General features: G+C 38.0%; 1 protein-coding gene across 1 annotated transcript in view; it reads right to left on the bottom strand.

The window, feature by feature from the left end:
* LOC123549120 (diacylglycerol O-acyltransferase 1-like) overlaps nt 1-19,774 on the bottom strand; it is a 282,902-nt gene that overhangs the window by 113,719 nt on the left and 149,409 nt on the right. The window contains exon 7 of the mRNA XM_053546772.1: nt 1,664-1,829. Coding sequence (XP_053402747.1) covers nt 1,664-1,829 — 166 coding nt within the window. The remainder of the gene's footprint in view (nt 1-1,663; nt 1,830-19,774) is intronic.

The raw sequence follows: 19,774 nt of genomic DNA, 5'->3' as shown, positions 1-19,774 counted from the left end.
TTCTGCATGGAATTAAATTCTTTGAATAATTTTGAAAGGAGGCCACCAAAGGATCATTCCTGTGAATTTTGGTGTAATTCTGCCCAGCAGTTTTCAAGAAGAAGATTTTTTTAGGAAATGTTGACGGACACACGGCACACGACGGACGATGCAAGATGGACGACGGACATTGAGTGGTCACAAAAGCTCACCATGAGCCTTTGGATCAGGTGAGCTAAAAATATGGAGGGGGCATAAGGAGTTACATTGACTGTACATCTCAAGACAAATACACAATAATTATTCTGAAATTTTACCTTGAAATATGAATTAAAGATATGAATTCCTTAACAGAGAAATCTGACAATCAAAACTCAATGTTCATTTTTTTAAAGAATAACAAGAGCTGTCGGAGGACAGCGACGCTGGACTATTCAACAGCCTTGACAACTGAATGAATACAAAAGTTGCAAAAAGTTGTTTTGTTGTTGTTTTTTTTGGATTTAACGTCTCACCGACACATGATAGGTCATATGGCGACTTTCCAGCTTTAATGGTGGAGGAAGGCCCCAGGTGCCACTCCGTGCATTATTTCATCACGAGCGGGCGCCTGAGTAGAACCACCGAACTTCCATAAGCCAGCTTGATGGCTTCCTCACATCAAGAATTCAAAAAGTTGCAAAAAGGGGCATAATTTTGTAAAATGCAAAGTAGAGCTATGGGAACTTCACAGTGCATGTGAGATCATGACAGTGAACAAGTGTGTGAAGTTTCAATCCATTCCCATTAGTGGATACTGAGATATCAGCTTACATACAAAAACTTAACCAAAAATTTCTAAGTCGAAAAAGGGGCATAATTTTGTAAACAAGAGCTGTCGGAGGACAGCAACGCTCTACTATTCCACAGCCTTGTCAATTGAATGAATACAGAAGTCAAAAAAGGAGCATAATTTTGTAAAAATGGAAAAAAGGGTTATGGAACCTTCACACTGCTTATCAGCTCATAAAGTGAACAAGTGCGTGTAGTTTCAATCCTTTCCCATAAGTGGATACTGAAATACAAGCTTACATACAAAAACTTAACCAAAAACTGCGAAGTCGAAAAAGGGGCATAATTTAAAAAAAAAGCAAAGTAGAGTTATGGGACCTACACAGTGCATGTCAGATCATGACAGTGAACAAGTGTGTGAAGTTTCAATCCATTCCCATTAGTGGATACTGAGATACCAGCTTACATACAAAATCTTAACCAAGAATTTCTAAGTTGAAAAAGGGGCATAATTTTGTAAATAAGCAAAACAGAGTTATGGAACCTGTGCAATGTAGGTCAGTCTATCACAGTGAATAAATGTGTGAAGTTTCAATCCATTCCCACAAGTGGTTACTGACGTAGGTCAGTTTATCACATTGAATAAGGACGCCGACGCGGACGCAGATGCCGACGCATGGGTGAGCCTAATAGCTCTACTATTCTTTGAATAGTTGAGCTAAAAAGCAAAATAGAGTTATGGAACATGTGCAATTTAAGTCAGTTTATCACAGTGTGTGAAGTTTCCATTCATTCCCACAAGTAGTTACCAGCTTACATACAAAACCTTAACCAAATTGGGACGCCTACGCGGATGCGGATGCAGGGGCGAGTCCAATAGCTCTACTATTCTATGAATAGTCGGGCTAAAAACTGAAAATTTAACTTACAGTTGCCTTCGGACATACTGACAGATTTGGCTCGTCTCATACGTGTTCTTGTTGGTGACCTTGACTGCCGGCACCATTTGTTGACAGAAGTGTATGAAACAAGTTTCAGGAAAAGTGAAGTATAAATTCCTAGCACAACAGTAGAAATCACTGAAATAAACAGTGAAGTATAAATTTCTAGTATCACAGTAGAAATCACTGAAATAAACAGTATAAATTCCTAGTATCACAGTAGAAATCACTGAAATAAACAGTGAAGTATAAATTTCTAGTATCACAGTAAAAAAACAAGAGGGTCATGATAAACCTATATTGCTCAACTGTTAAACTTGGCCTTGGAATCACCAAGACAAACATTCTGACCAAGTTTCATGAAGACAGGGTCATAAATGTGGCCTCAAAAAAACTTTTCCTTTTATTTGGCAGGTGACCTAGTTTTTGACCCCATATTTGAACTTGGCATAGGAATCATCAACATAAACATTCTTATACAGTTCCATGAAGATAGGGTCATAAATATGGTCTCCAGAGTGTTTAACAAGCACTTCCTTTGATTTGAGACGGTGACCTTGATTTTGACCCCACATGACCCAGTTTCGAACTTGGCCTAGAAATCATCAAGATGAACATTCTGACCAAGCTTCATGAAGATAGGGTCATAAATGTGGTCGCAAGAGTGTTAACAAGCTTTCCTTTCATTTGATCGGGTGACCTAGTTTTTGACCCCACATGACCCAGTTTTAAACTTGGCATAGGAATCATCAAGATAAACATTCTGACCAAGTTTCATGAAGATAGGTCATAAATGTGACCTCCATGGCGTTAACAAGCTTTTCCTTTGTTTGACCTGGTGACCTAATTTTTGACCCCACATGACCAAGTCTGGAACTTGGCCTACAGATCATCAAGATTAACATTCTGTGCAAGTTTGTATCAAATCAAAGCATAAATGAAACCTCTATATGACTGAAAGGGCCAATAGAGAAAATTTTGCCCCTTTTCAGGGGCAATAACTCTAGAACCCATGACCGAATCTAGCCAGTTTTGGAAAGAAATCGAGATATTATTGTGACTTAAGTTCTGTTTAAGTGTGGTTAAAGTCGAATGTAAAATGTCACTTCTATCGTGTTCACAAGGTAAAATTAACAAATTTTGGCTCTTTCAGGGGTCAATCAGGGGCTGTGACTCCGAAACTCTGCCAGATTCATCATGGAATCCAAGATCTATTGTTGTTAAAGATATTTTGCAAGTTTGTATCAAATCAAACCATAAATGAAGTCTCTATATGGCTGTAAAAGCAAAAATAGCAGATTTTGGCCCTTTAAGGGGCCATAACTCTTGAACCCATGATGGGATCTTGCCAGTTTTCGAAAGGAACAGAGATATTATACAAATACAAATTGTGTGCAAGTTTTATTAAAATAAATTTCAAAATGTGGTCTCTATTGTGTTCACAAGCCAAAAATAGCAAATTTTGGCCCTTTAAGGAGCCATAACTCTGGAACCCATGATGGGATCTAGCCAGTTTGTGAAAGGAACCAAGATATTATGCCAATACAAGTTGTGTGCAAGTCTGATTAAAATCGGTTGCAAAATCTGGCCTCTGTCTTGTTCACAAGAAATTGTGGACGGACGGACGAAGGGCGATCACAAAAGCTCACCCTGTCATTACATAAAATTGTAACAGTTTTTCGTGTTTGGTCATATTTTTCTACTATAGTATCACTGTAGAAATCACTGAAATACAGTAAAGTATAAACTAGTATCACAGTAAAAATAACTGAAATAACATGTGATCGAGTATTGCAGTGGCAATACAAAAGTCCCCTACCGGTGAAAAAAACAATTTTACTTGATTTTCAATAGAGGGTCATGTGCGTGACACATAGTCTAATCATGGGGAATATTTCTATGTAGTACTAAAAAATCCTTCAATGTAATTAAAGGTAATGGAGCAGAAACAAATGATTACTTGACCTTTAAAAGTGACCTTGACCTTTGACCAACAACAATGGGTCATGTGTGTGACATATAGTCTAATAATGAAGAAAATACACATACAAAGTTTTATGAACCTAGCTTGAATACTTTATGAGTTATCACAGGATCCAGATTTGCAGACGGATAGACAGACAAACGGATGGCTTCCTAAAGTCACCTCCGGTGTTCCACCGGTAGGGGACTAAAATGTGAAGCAAAAATTCCTAGTATCACAGTAGAAATCACTGAAACAAGGCAGTCTGAAAGACAGCTAAATCCCCTGCCACTGCTATGGATAGTGAAAGGGTAAACCTTTGACCTTTAGATGTGACCTTGACCTTGAACTGATATGGCTGACTCATGAATTCTGCACAACGTCTTTATGAGGTGATTATTTGACCAAAGTTTCATGAAAATCCTTCAAGGGGTTTAGAAGATACAGACCTCAAACCTTTGACGTTGAGTTGTGACCTTGACCTTGAGTTGACATGGCTGACTCATGAGTTCTTGATGAAGTGATCATTTGACCCAAGTTTGATGAAAAGGGGTTAAGGAGATACAGAGTGGACACAAACTGGAAGGCTCAAACCTTTGACCCTAAGTTGTGACCTTGACCTTGAGCTGGCATGGCTGACTCATGAGTTCTGCACATCGCCTTGATGAGGTGATCATTTGACCCAAGTTTCATAATAATCATTTAAGGGAATTAGGAGATACACAGCAGACACAAAATGGAAGGCTCAAACCTTTGACCTTGAGTTGTGACCTTGACCTTAAGCCGGCATGGCTGACTCATAAGTTCTGCACATCGCCTTGATGAGGTGATAATTTGACCCAAGTTTGATGAAAATCTTTCAAGGGGTTTAGGAGATATAGAGAGGACACGAAATGGAAGGCTCAAACCTTTCACCCTAGGTCATGACCTTGACCTTGAGCCGGCATGGCTGACTCATGGGTTCTGCACATTGTCTTGATGAGGTGATCATTTGACCCAAGTTTTATAAAATTCCTTCAAAGGGTTAAGGATTTATAGAGCGGACACAAAATTGAAGGCTCAAACCTTTTACCCTACGTTGTGACCTTGACCTTGAGCTGGCATGGCTGACTCATGGGTTCTGCACATCATCTTGATGAGGTGATTATTTGACCCAAGTTTTATAAAATTCCTTCAAGGGGTTTAGGAGATATAGAGCGGACACAAAATGGAAGGCTCAAACCTTTGACCTTGAGTTGTGACCTTGACCTTGAGCCGAAAAGGCTGACTCATGGGTACTGCACATCGTCTTGATGAGGTGATCATTTGACCCAAGTTTGATGAAAATCCTTCAAGGGGTTTAGGAGATATGGAGCAGACACGAAAGTGTTACGGACGGAAGGACAGAAGGACAGAAGAAAGGACGGACGGAGACCATTCCTATAACCCCTCACCACTTGTGGAGGGGGATTAATAAACAGTGAAGTATAAATTTCTAGTATCACAGTAGAAATCACTGAAATAAACAGTATAAATTTCTGGTATCACAGTAAAAATCACTGAAATAAACAGTGAAGTATAAATTTCTAGTATCACAGTAGAAATCACTGAAATAAACAGTATAAATTCCTAGTATCACAGTAGAAATCACTGAAATAAACAGTGAAGTTTAAATTTCTAGTACCACAGTAGAAATCACTGAAATAAACAGTATAAATTTCTGGTATCACAGTAAAAATCACTGAAATAAACAGTGAAGTATAAATTTCTAGTATCACAGTAGAAATCACTGAAATAAACAGTATAAATTTCTGGTATCACAGTAGATATCACTGAAATAAACAGTGAAGTTTAAATTTCTAGTATCACAGTAGAAATCACTGAAATAAACAGTATAAATTTCTGGTATCACAGTAGAAATCACTGAAATAAACAGTGAAGTTTAAATTTCTAGTACCACAGTAGAAATCACTGAAATAAACAGTATAAATTCCTAGTATCACAGTAGAAATCACTGAAATAAACAGTGAAGTATAAATTTCTAGTATCACAGTAGAAATCACTGAAATAAACAGTATAAATTTCTGGTATCACAGTAAAAATCACTGAAATAAACAGTGAAGTATAAATTTCTAGTATCACAGTAGAAATCACTGAAATAAACAGTATAAACTAGAAAATGCTATTGTAAAAAAGCGCATGTCTCCCCCAATGCAAAGTCCTATAGGCAAGAAGTCAATAGCGGTCAGGAGCGAAAGTCAAAGAGACACTGATGGTTGGCTGCAATAGGGATCATCTACTTGGCATGTCCAGTCATCCCGCTAAATTTCAACACTCGTGGCCTAGTGGTTCTCAAGTCACTGTTCAGGCTCCTGTGACCCTGACCTTTGATCAAGTGACCTCAAAATAAATAGGGGTCATGTACTCTGCATGTCCAATCATCCTATTAAGTTTCAACATTGTAGGTCAAGTGGTTCTCAAGTTATTTCCAAAAAATGATTTTACATGAACAGGCCACTGTGACCTTGACCTTTAATAGACTGACCCCAAAATCAATAGGGATCATCTACTCTGCATGTTCAATCATCCTATGAAGTTTCAACATTCTGGGTCAAGTGGTTCTCAAGTTATTGATCGGAACTGGTTATCAATGTTCAGGCCCCTGTGACCTTGACCTTTAACGAAGTGACCCCAAAAACAATAAGGGTCATTTACTCTGCATGAACAATCATCCTATGAAGTTTCAACATTCTGGGTCGAGAGGTTCTCAAGTTATTGACTGGAAATGGTTTTCCATGTTCAGGCCCCTGTGGCCTTGACCTTTAACAGAGTGACCCTAAAATCGTTAGGGTTCATCTACTCTGCATGACCAATCATCCTACGAAGTTTCATCATTTTGGGTCAAGTGGTTCTCAAGTTACTGACCGGAAATGGTTTTCAATGTGCGGGCCCCTGTGACCTTGACCTTTCACAGAGTGACCCCAAAATCGTTAGGGGTCATCTACTCTTTATGACCAATCATCCTATTATGTTTCAACATTCTGGGTCAAGTGGTTCTCAAGTTATTGACCGGAAATGGTTTTCAATGTTCAGGCCCCTGTGACCTTGACCTTTAATGGAGTGACCCCAAAATCGATAGGGGTCATCTACTTTGCATGTACAATCATCCAAGAAGTTTCAACATTCTGGGTCAAGTGGTTCTCTACTTATTGATCAGAAATGGTTTTCAATTTTCAGGCCCCTGTGACCTTGACCTTTGACGGAGTGATCCCATAATCAACAAGTGAATGAAGTATTGCCATGCAATACAAAGTCCCCTACTGGAAGGCACCTAATTTTCTCTACTGCAGTATAACATAATGAACTGATATCTGTCAATGATGTATAAACAATATTGTACTACATATACAGTATGTTATAACAACACACTTGGATTAAAATGTGCATATATAAAAACCCACAGTTGTTTTCATATTGATTTTTTTTGGCTGATTATAAAAATGTTATCATGTAAGTTATTTATAGTAACAACAAAGGGAAATTAATCTTTAAAAAAAAAAAAAAAAAAAAAAAAAATATAAGTCCACAAGAAACTCTTTACCAGGTAGAGATAGGTCAAAATACACCTAAAAATTGGATGTAACATGCATGCTGTACCACAGAAAAGTGGTCTCGATTTTTCTCTACCGCCAGTAATAAAAAAGTTACATTAAAATCTATTTATAGTAACAACAAAGGGACATAATTCTAAAAACAAGGGTGCCTCATGGTGGTGAACATTTGGTCCAAGTTACATCAAAATCCCTCCATGCATGAAAAAGAAATGTTCCATACAAAGTCATTCTTGAATTTGACCTTTGACCTCTAAATATGACCTTGACCTTAGACCTAGGGACCTGGTTCTTGCGCATGACATGTTGTCTCATCCAGGGGAATATTTGTGCCAACTGATATCTAAATCCTGCTTTGCATGACAAAGTTATAGACCGGACAGGAAAAAAATCCTCTTGACCTTTGATCTCAAAGTGTGACCTTGACCTTTAAGCTAGGGTACTGGGTGTCGTCTCATCATGGGAAACATTTGTGCCAAGTAATATTAAAATCCCTTCATGGATGGCAGAGTTATGGACAGGACAGGAAAAAAACTGTTGACCTTTGACCCCTAATTGTGACCTTGACCTTTGAGCTAGGGGTCCGGGATTTGCGCATAACACGTCGTCTCATCATGGGGAACACTTGTGCTAAGTGATATTAAAATCCCTTAATGAATGTCAGAGTTATGGACCGGACACGAAACAGACCCTGTTCATGCTATGTTAACATTTGACTGCTAAGTGTGACCTTGACCTTTGAGCTAGGGGACTGAAAGTTGTGCATGACACATCGTCTTATTATGAGGTACATTTGTGCCAAGTAATATTAAAATCCCTTCATAGATGGGAGAGTTATGGACCGGACAGGAAAAAAGCCTTGTTGACCTTTGACCTCCAATTGTGACCTTGACCTTTAAGCTAGGGGTCCAGGTTTTGCGCATGACACGTCGTCTCCTCATGGGGAACATTTGTGCCAAGTAATATTAAAATCTCTTCATGGATGGGAGAGTTATGGACCGGACAGGAAAAAAGCCCTGTTGACCTTTGACCTCCAATTGTGACCTTGACCTTTGAGCTAGGTGTCCGGGATTTGCGCATGACACATCATCTCATCATGGGGAACATTTGTGCCAAGTAATACTAAAATCCCTTCAAGGATGGGAGAGTTGTGGACCGGACAGGAAAAAAGCCCTGTTGACCTTTGACCTCCAATTGTGACCTTGACCTTTGAGCTAGGGGTCCGGGTTTTGCGCATGACACGTCGTCTCATCATGGGGAACATTTGTGCCAAGTAATATTAAAATCCCTTCATGGATGACAGAGTTATGGACCGGACACGAAATTGCGGACGGACGGAATGACGGAATGACAGAATGACGGAAAGACGGAATGACGGAAAGACGGAATGACGGAAAAGTGCATTCCTATAGTCCCCGAAACTGGTTTTCAACCAGTAGGGGACTAATAAGGGTCATCTACTCTTAATGACCAATCATCCTATCAAGTTTCAACATTCTGGGTCAGGTGGTTCTCTAGTTATTGATTGGAAATGGTTTTCAATGTTCAGGCCCCTGTGACCTTGACCTTTGACGGAGTGACCCCAAAATCAATAGGAGTCATCTACTCTTCATGATCAAACATCCTATGAAGTTTCAACATTCTGGGTCAAGTGGTTCTCTAGTTATTGATCGGAAATGGTTTTCAATGTTCAGGCCCCTGTGACCTTGACCTTTGATGGAGTGACCCCAAAATCAGTAGGGGTCATCTACTCTTCATGACCAATCATCCTATGAAGTTTCAACATTCTGGGTCAAGTGGTTCTCTAGTTATTGATCTGAAATGGTTTTCAATGTTCAGGCCCCTGTGACCTTGACCTTTGACGGAGTGACCCCAAAATCAATAGGGGTCATCTACTCTTCATGACCAATCATCCTATGAAGTTTCAACATTCTAGGTCAAGTGGTTCTCTAGTTATTGATCGGAAATGGTTTTCAATGTTCAGGCCCCTGTGACCTTGACCTTTGATGGAGTGACCCCAAAATCAGTAGGGGTCATCTACTCTTCATGACCAATCATCCTATGAAGTTTCAACATTCTGGGTCAAGTGGTTCTCTAGTTATTGATCTGAAATGGTTTTCAATGTTCAGGCCCCTGTGACCTTGACCTTTGACGGAGTGACCCAAAAAACAATAGGGGTCGTCTACTCCAGCAGCCCTACAATCCTATGAAGTTTGAAGGTTCTAGGTCAAATGGTTCTCCAGTTATTGCTCGGAAATGAAGTGTGACGTACGGACGGACGGACGGACGGAAGGACAGACGGACGGACGGATGGACGGGGCAAAAACAATATGTCTCCTGGGGGAGACATAATTCCTAGTATCACAGTAGAAATCACTGAAATAAACAGTGAAGTTTAAATTTCTAGTACCACAGTAGAAATCACTGAAATAAACAGTATAAATTTCTGGTATCACAGTAAAAATCACTGAAATAAACAGTGAAGTATAAATTTCTAGTATCACAGTAGAAATCACTGAAATAAACAGTATAAATTTCTGGTATCACAGTAGAAATCACTGAAATAAACAGTGAAGTTTAAATTTCTAGTATCACAGTAGAAATCACTGAAATAAACAGTATAAATTTCTGGTATCACAGTAGAAATCACTGAAATAAACAGTGAAGTTTAAATTTCTAGTATCACAGTAGAAATCACTGAAATAAACAGTATAAATTTCTGGTATCACAGTAGAAATCACTGAGATAAACAGTGAAGTTTAAATTTCTAGTACCACAGTAGAAATCACTGAAATAAACAGTATAAATTCCTAGTATCACAGTAGTAATCACTGAAATAAACAGTGAAGTTTAAATTTCTAGTACCACAGTAGAAATCACTGAAATAAACAGTATAAATTCCTAGTATCACAGTAGTAATCACTGAAATAAACAGTGAAGTATAAATTTCTAGTAATATTTATTCACAGTAGAAATCACTGAAATAAATAGTATAAATTCCTAGTACCAAAGTAGAATCACTGAAATACAGTGAAGTATAAAACAAAACCGGAATTATTACGTTGTTTTCGACTTTGTTACGTCATGAGGCACTTCCTGTTTAAGAACGTAAAGTTCCCACGCTTTGTTAGTACGCTACTATATGAAAAAAGTGCTATAAGAAAATCATTTGTTTGAATTTATTTTTACTATTATTTGTTGAATACGGCATGCAAGAAAAAGATTCAATCACTGGCTCTAGGTGCCAGTAACTGTTAACGCGGTGTCTCGGCAGGAGCCTCGTTACCGCGTTAACAGTTACCCTCAAGCCAGATATTCCCATCTGCACCTTCAACTAGTGAAAGAATCTTATAGTATCACAGTATTTAAATAATCCAAAACAAAACTAACACTAATATTTCTATCTATGTCTATTTGTAAAACATGTCGCGGGTCAATGCCTTCATCAGTAACAACATAAATATAAAGGAAATGACGTCATGTTATTTTGCCAAAACGATGTCACCAAATGACGTTACATATTTTGGCACAAAATGAAATAATGATTACTTTTTATTTTACCAATAATCCATGTACTATGATTTTTGTCTAATGATTTTTAACCCTTTTCCAATCATATCGCCCCAATCCGCCCTTATCGCTTATCCAACAAAACGCCTCAATCCGCCCTTGCTGTCTACAAACGATTCGCCTGAAACCACCTGGATAATGCACTGTTTAATATTCGTCTTTTTCTGACTGAAAACGACGAAAATTTATTGGTTTAAAAGTTTAATTCGGTTGGGAAAAGTTCATTTTACGATCATGCCCGAGTCTCGCTTTCAAAACGTTACTATTTATACAGCAAATTTTGGAAATCCCCAACTCATTTTCAGAAAATGAAATTGTACATGTACCAAAATGGCGGATAGCGATAGTGAATTTGAAGAATTTTGTCCAGAGGATATTTACGAAATTCCACGTCGGGATCTAGATTCAGATGTGGATATTAGTGATATTTCGTCGGAGGAATTATCAAGTGACTCCGCTTCATCGGAAATAGAGGAATTTTACTTGTGACAAATAGAAAATGACTCGGAATGTGACACCCCTTTGGAAGACCTTCGACTGTTGATGAATTATAGAAATTTGACTTGTAATATTTCATCGAGGTATGTTAGGGACTTTATTCGTGATGGCGAACCAAATTTGACTGAAATTTCAAATAGATTTTATAGATTTTTTGACAAGATGTTATATCCAATTTTTTTTTTAATGACTGCTGAAGAAACAAAATTTTTTATGGATATACCAGGCAAGAAATTCAACATAAACAACAACAGTTGGATGGAAGGGGTGATGATGTTTGGGAGGCTCAGGGAGAAACAACGGCAAATGAAATGCACCTTTCTTCCTCGGTAATGATTATCATCGAAATACATAACCTCGTTTGGAAGATTTCTGGAGCTCCGATGACCAACTTCGAGTAGAGGGTTTTACCAAAATCATTCCTATTCAACGTTGGCGTAAGTTGAAAAATCATCTCAAATAACCGTGATCAGCCTGATCCGACTGACAATATCGCGACAGGTTATTCAAAGTCCGGCGACTTACACACATGTGTAACAGAAATTTCAAGAGTGATATTTACCATCCAAGTCATAATCTGTCTGTTGATGAAGCAATGATTGGTTTCAAAGGCCGGTTTTTGCTGAAACAGTAAATACCTAACAAGCCGACAAAATGGGGACTCAAATCGTGAATGTCAGCAGACTCTATATTTATTTTTTTTTTTTTATATATTTATTTATTTATTTATTTATTATAGTTTTCGTTCAGGCAATCTCTTATAGCTTTACAAAGAAACATTTGGTCAGGTGTCAAACTGAACTACTTGCATATGAATAAAATTTGTATTAATTTTGTGTTTTGTAAATAGTAGCTGTTGATTTTTGTAAAATTTAATAAAAAGTACAAAAAAAACAGTAAACAAATCAAGGAAGTGTTAAATGTAAATATTAGTGGGAGATATTGTTTAGTCATGTATATAGACAAACATTTCAACTATAATGTATATAATACAATTTCATTTACAGTATGTAGTATATATTTTATGTGTATAATATATAATTATGAATATATTGCAAGTGTTGTACATAATCAGAATTTAATTGTGCATAAATAATGTCAGTGTAAGATGTGATAAAATGGAAAATAAAGCAATAACAAGAGCTGTCACTAATGGTGACAAATGCCCCCCCCCCACCCCCGCAGCGCCTTGACCTTTGACCTGGTGACCCCAAAGTCAGTAGGGGTCGTGTACTCAATAAGTACTATCAGCATGTGAAGTCTGAAGGTCCTGGGTGCAGTGGTTTGTGAGTAAAGTGCCTTCATGCAAAAAGTTAACGTTGTGACGAACGAACGGATGGACAGTTGAAAACTAATATGCCTCCCTTCAGGGGCATAAAAAAGGAATTCAGATCTGAGGAAGTCAGCAAGTATCATCCAAGTGTCAATGACTGGAAATTATAAGCAGATGACCCCATCATTTTTATACGAATAACTGGCAAAATATTATCATAGGCAAATATCTCTGTTCAGACAGGCTTAATTATCAGATCAAACAGATCTATGTTCCCAGTAGGTATAGGTTTCCAGTGGAGTACTGATTGGAAAAGGGTTAATATTCCTATTAACTGGACCAAAAAGATGCAAACATTTTCTACTGTAAAACTAATCCAATACATGTATAATACTGTGGGGAAGCTATTCTTGTGTGCAAAATATTATCAAAAGTACTGGAAAACATGGCGTCGATTTCTTCGATTCAAACCGTTTCCGAGGATTTGTCAACAAGGTAAATTGGTTTCGTCTTTACTTTATACCAAATGTAAATGTTCCACCAAAGACAGTCCAACTTCCTCTTTTCATGCATGTGCATATGTATTCATACATGCCTTTGTTTGTTAATGATGCCCTGACAAACGAAAGCAAGTGACCAAAAAAATGCATTTTAACGTTGGATAGGAGTTACAGAAAATTCCAGTTTACATCTTTTTCTCAATAATTAGCAAATCCGCCTGCTAGAAATCTTATTTGAACATTACTTTTTCTATCTGTTAAGGCCAATCAAGTCAAAAATGCTTAAGTTTCGACGTATTAAGAGAGATAGTAGTATGGAGTTTTCTAAAACTAATGAAAATGATACGATGTATGGAAAAAATGATCCAATGCCTTTAATTCCACAGAATATTGTCTCTTTTGTTTGTTCATGATATCGCATCAAGTACTCCAGTGCAATTATAAAACAAGAGGGTCATGATGAACCTGGATCGCTCACCTGAGTAATATGAGCTACATGTTTCAAATGTCAAACTTATGCTAAAATATTAAACAAGAGGGCCATGATGGCCCTGTGTCGCTCACCTGAGTACTATTGCTCAAAATGATATGATCGTTTCAAACCAATCTCATTAGAAGCTGCTAAGGTGTATTCATTTAGATAAATAATAAAGGAGGTAATCTGTCAAAAATTCAGTCAATATGTATCTTCACTGATTGTCCAAGTCCATCTGCTGACATAAATGAAATTTCAGATCAGTATCTTCATTAGTTACGGAGATATACCCATTTTAATTTGAAATAAAGGGAGGTAATCTGACATAAAATCAGTCCATAGTTATCTACCCTGATTGTCTCAGTCCAACTAATGACAATAATGAAATTTCAAATAAGTCCTATAAGTACTTACCGATATAAATCCATTTTGATTACAATCAGGGGAGGTAATAAGATATAAAATAACTCTGGAACCTACGATTGGATCTGACAGGTTCATCATGGAATCCAAGATTTATTGTTGTTGAAGATATTTTGAAAGTTTGTATCAAATCAAACCATAAATGAAGTCTCTATATGGCTGCAAAAGCCAAAATAGCCAATTTTGGACATTTAAGGGGCTATAACTCTGGAACCCATGATGGAATCTGGCCAGTTCAAGAAAGGAACAAAGATCTTGTGGTGATACAAGTTGTGTGCAAGTTTGGTTAAAATCAAATCATAAATAAAGCTGCTATTATGCAGACAAGGTCAAAACAGCTAATTTTGGCCCTTTCAGGGGCCATAACTCTGGAACCCATGATGGGATCTGGCCAGTTCAAGAAAGGAACAAAGATCTTATGGTGACACAAGTTTTGTGCAAGTTTGATTAAATTCAAATCATAAATGAAACTGCTATTGTGCAGACAAGGTCAAAATAGCTAATTCTGGCCCTTTCAGGGGCCATAACTCTGGAACCCATAATGGAATCTGGCCAGTTCAAGAAAGGAACCAAGATCTTATGGTGATACAAGTTGTGTGCAAGTTTGATTAAAACTAGAAAATGCTTTGTAAAAAAGCGCATGTCTCCCCCAATGCAAAGTCCTATAGGCAAGAAGTCAATAGGGGTCAGGAGCGAAAGTCGAAGAGACACTGATGGTTGGCTGCAGTAGGGATCATGTACTTGGCATGTCCAGTCATCCTGCTAAATTTCAACACTCTTGGCCTAGTGGTTCTCAAGTCACTGTTCAGGCTCCTACGACCTTGACCTTTGATCAAGTGACCTCAAAATAAATAGGGGTCATCTACTCTGCATGTCCAATCATCCTATTAAGTTTCAACATTGTAGGTCAAGTGGTTCTCAAGTTATTTCCAAAAAATGATTTTACATGAACAGGCCACTGTGACCTTGACCTTTGATGGAGTGACCCCAAAATCAATAGGGGTCATCTACTCTTCATGACCAATCATCCTATGAAGTTTCAACATTCTGGGTCAAGCGGTTCTCTAGTTATTGATCGGAAATGGTTTTCAATGTTCAGGCCCCTGTGACCTTGACCTTTGACGGAGTGACCCCAAAAACAATAGGGGTCATCTACTCTTCATGACCAATCATCCTATGAAGTTTCAACATTCTGGGTCAAGTGGTTCTCTAGTTATTGATCTGAAATGGTTTTCAATGTTCAGGCCCCTGTGACCTTGACCTTTGACGGAGTGACCCCAAAATCAATAGGGGTCATCTACTCTTCATGACCAATCATCCTATGAAGTTTCAACATTCTGGGTCAAGCGGTTCTCTAGTTATTGATCGGAAATGGTTTTCAATGTTCAGACCCTGTGACCTTGACCTTTGACGGAGTGACCCCAAAATCAATAGGGGTCATCTACTCTTCATGACCAATCATCCTATGAAGTTTCAACATTCTGGGTCAAGTGGTTCTCAAGTTATTGATCGGAAATGGTTTTCAATGTTCAGGCCCCTGTGACCTTGACCTTTGATGGAGTGACCCCAAAATCAATAGGGGTCATCTACTCTTCATGGCCAATCATCTTATGAAGTTTCAACATTCTGGGTCAAGTGGTTCTCTAGTTATTGATCGGAAATGGTTTTCAATGTTCAGGCCCCTGTGACCTTGACCTTTGACGGAGTGACCCCAAAAACAATAGGGGTCGTCTACTCCAGCAGCCCTACAACCCTATGAGGTTTGAAGGTTCTAGGTCAAATGGTTCTCCAGTTTTTGCTCGGAAATGAAGTGTGACGTACGGACGGACGGACGGACAGGGCAAAAACAATATGTCTCCTGCGGTAGACATAATAAAATTATAAATGAAGCTGCTATTGTGCAGACAAGGTCAAAATAGCTAATTTCGGCCCTTTCAGGGACCATAACTCTGGAACCCATGATGGGATCTGGCCAGTTCAAGAAAGGAACCAAGATCTTATGGTGACACAAGTTTTGTGCAAGTTTGATTAAATTCAAATCATAAATGAAGCTGCTATTGTGCAGACAAGGTCAAAATAGCTAATTTTGGCCCTTTTAGGGGCCATAACTCTGGAACCCATGATGGGATCTGGCCAGTTCAAGAAAGGAGCCAAGATCTTACGGTGATACAAGTTGTGTGCAAGTTTGGTAAAAATCAAATCATAAATAAAGCTGCTATTGCGCAGACAAGGTCAAAATAGCTAATTTTGGCCCTTTCAGGGGCCATAACTCTGGAACCCATAATGGGATCTGGCCAGTTCAAGAAAGGAACCGAGATCTTATGGTGATACAAGTTGTGTGCATGTTTGGTTAAAATAAAATCATAAATGAAACCACTATCGTGCAGACAAGAAATTGTTGACGCACGCACGCACAGACGACGGACGACGGACGAAGGGTGATCACAAAAGCTCACCTTGTCACTATGTGACAGGTGAGCTAAAAAGTAGGTCACATTCAATGACACTGAAAGTCAGTTTTAAGATCGTTGTGCAAAACTGTATGTGTCATCCAAATTTCAAGGCTGTATCTTCAAAAACAAGAAAGTAGATCAGCAGGTCAAGGTCAGTCAAGTGACCCCTAATTACTTGGGGTCATCAGGTAATTATAATTAAACAGTCTAGGAAATATGATCAGATAATTTTTGAAGTATTTTTATCTATATAACTCATATAACAAGTGACCCCCGGGACGAGGCCTCTTTTCATCCCAGGGGCGTAATTTGAACAATCTTGTTAGAGAACCACTAGGCAATGCTACATACCAAATATCAAAGGCCTAGGCCTTGAACTTTCAGATTAGAAGATTTTTAAAGTTTTTTCCAATATAAGTCTATGTAAAACTTGGAACCACAGGGCAGGGCCTCTTTTCACCCCATGGACATAATTTGAAAAGTCTTGGTAGAGGACCCCAAGGCAAAGCTACATACCAAATATCAAAGGCTTAGGTGTTGTGGTTTTAGACAAGAAGATTTTTAACAAGAGGGCCATTATGACCCTAAAGCGCTCACCTGAGTTTAGCTGCTTGCTTAAACAAATTTCTTTGCTTCACTAACAAAAACTAGGTGAGTAGGTCATGGTTAAGATTATTCAAGATAACTACTGAAATCTGTTTAAAAATTAAACTGGTGGTCCAAATTTCTTTGCTGTAGCTTCAAAAATAAGAAAGTAGGTCAGTAGTTCAGGCTTAAGAATATTAAAGATGAGTATTGAAATCAGTATCAGAAGTTATAAACATGGTCCAAATTTCTATGCTGTACCTTCAAAAACAAGAAAGTACGTCAGTAGGTCATGATTAAGACAATTCAAGATGAATATTGAAATTTGTATCAAACATTATGCTTGTGGTCCAAATTTCTTTCCCAATGCTTCAAAAACAAATAAGTCAGGGCTCGACACTAACGCTGGTCTGCTGGTCTGAGACCAGTGGTTTTCAGGGAGGACCACTAACTTTTCAAATCTTATTTTTAAAATAAATAAATAAACATTGAATTGTTCACGGTACTGCAGTACAGCAGTTTGAAAATAGAATTTGGTTTTCCCCATGTGTTTTTCCTTGAAATTCGAAATGCCCGGATGTAACGCTGGTACTAAAACCCGGGAATGGAACACGGTAACTTGTTTATCTATGACTGGCGACAGATTATTCTGATCATAAAAGTCATTCTTTGATGATAATATTTAGCAATACACGAAGACAATACACCAACGTGTCAATATCAAATTACTCCTCGGGGCATAATTTAACACTCCGCCAAGTCGCAAGAGTGTTCCTTCATGTTACTGATATGATGTTGTTAAAACTTCAGGCAGAAAATCCCTCAAGTGATAGTCAAACACTTTTATCATAGGCAAATATGGCAAGAAACTCATTACAAATGTGGAATGGATTCAGCAGTCATCAGCTGGTTTTTGGTAAAAATCCAAACTTAGCTGGAATTCTGAAAGATACGCTCCCTGCTCTGGAAGGCACAACATCAAGTGAAAAGTTTGCTGAACAAGCAAGAAAGGCATTCATTGAATCTGAAGCTAATGAACGAATCAGGAGAGCACTCAGAAATAGAATTAGAGCTGCAGAAGAAAATATTGAACATGGCGACCTTGTTTACTATAAACGGGAAGGAAAGGAGAGATGGTTGGGACCAGGGAAGGTTGTTTTCCAAGATGGAAAAGTGATATTTATAAGACACGGAGGATTATTTTTAAGGGTATCCCCAAATAGGTTGACAAGAGCAGGACAGAGTGTGAATGAAGAAGATAATAATGCCACTAAAGTCCAAACTGACCAAAACAAGATTGACTATCTAGTATAGAAAACAATGAGAATAGCAACCCTATTTCTGAATACACAGTTTAGCAAACATATGAACAAATAGAATCTGATCAAAACAAAGAGAAAGCAGGTCAAATAAGTGATATGAAAGTGAATAAAGGGGATAAAATTAAGTATAAAGAAAACAATGAATGGTTAGATGCCGAAGTTGTGAGTAGGGATGGAAAGGCTACAGGGAAATATAAATATTGGTACAATATAAAGGATGAAAATCAAGTGGAAAAGAGTGTTGATTTAGAAAAGATAGAATGGAAATTTCTTGGTCAATGCGATGAGAGCGAAGAAGTTTTAAATAACTACATAACCAGTCAAACCAGTGAAACAAGGACTGCTCAACAATCTGAATTACAAAAGCTAGCAGAATTTGGAACTTATGAAGAAGTACCAGACTGTGGTCAGAAAACAATTTCCACAAGGTGGGTTACTGCAGATAAAGATGGAAAAGTGAAAGCAAGGTTAGTGGTAAGGGGTTTTAAGGAAAAGATCATAGACATGCCGTGGGATAGTCCTACTGTAGGAAAAGGGGCCATGCATATATATTTGTCACTTGCATCACACAATAAATGGACAGTTAACACAACAGATATTAAATCAGCGTTTCTTCAGGGAAAGGAACTTTAAAGGGAAATATTTGTCAGACCTCCAGTGGAGAGTATGACCCCCCAAAGGAATCATTTGGAAATTGAAACATGGACTTTATGGGCTAAAAGATGGTGCTCATCAGTTCTGTTGTCATGTAGATGATTTCCTTCATGCAGGTGATGAATACTTTGACCTATTAATAGAAAAACTTAGAGATAGGTTTCTGGCAGATAGAAGATAGAAGAAAAGTCATTCAAATACATTGGGTTTGATCTTCAGCAAAATGAGAAAGATATCATTTTAGATCATACAAATTACGTCAAAAATATACAGCTGAAAAATCTTAGTGTAGCCAGAGCCTCTGAAAAAGAATCTGAACTCGGGTCTGATGAACAAACTTAGTTTAGACAACTGACTGGAAAGTTGAATTGGGCTGTACAGAGCTCCAGACCAGATATGGCTTTTGAAATGATTGAAATTATTACAAAACTAAAACAGGGAACTGTGAAAGATTTATCAAGGGCTATTAGAGTAGTTAGTAGACTGAAAGACTTTGAAACGTTCATCAGATATCCTTGTCTTGATTCAGATATGTCTTTGCTAGTATTTACAGATACTTCTCTTGGAAATCTGGACAATGGAAATGGCAGTACAAGTGCTTATACTTTGGTTAATTGATGGTAAAGGCAATTACTGCCCTGTATCATGGAAAGTAAATAAAATCAAACGTGTTGTTAGGTCTACAATAGCAGAAGAATCTCCCAGCCTTCAGGAAGGTCTAGAAGCAAGTATTTACTATAGAAGTATGTTAACAAATTTGTTGGGAGTTCCTGATAA

The sequence above is a fragment of the Mercenaria mercenaria genome, chromosome 6 (assembly GCF_021730395.1).
Source record: "Mercenaria mercenaria strain notata chromosome 6, MADL_Memer_1, whole genome shotgun sequence".
In the NCBI taxonomy this organism is placed as follows: domain Eukaryota; kingdom Metazoa; phylum Mollusca; class Bivalvia; order Venerida; family Veneridae; genus Mercenaria; species Mercenaria mercenaria.
This window is presented reverse-complemented; position numbering and strand designations above follow the sequence as displayed.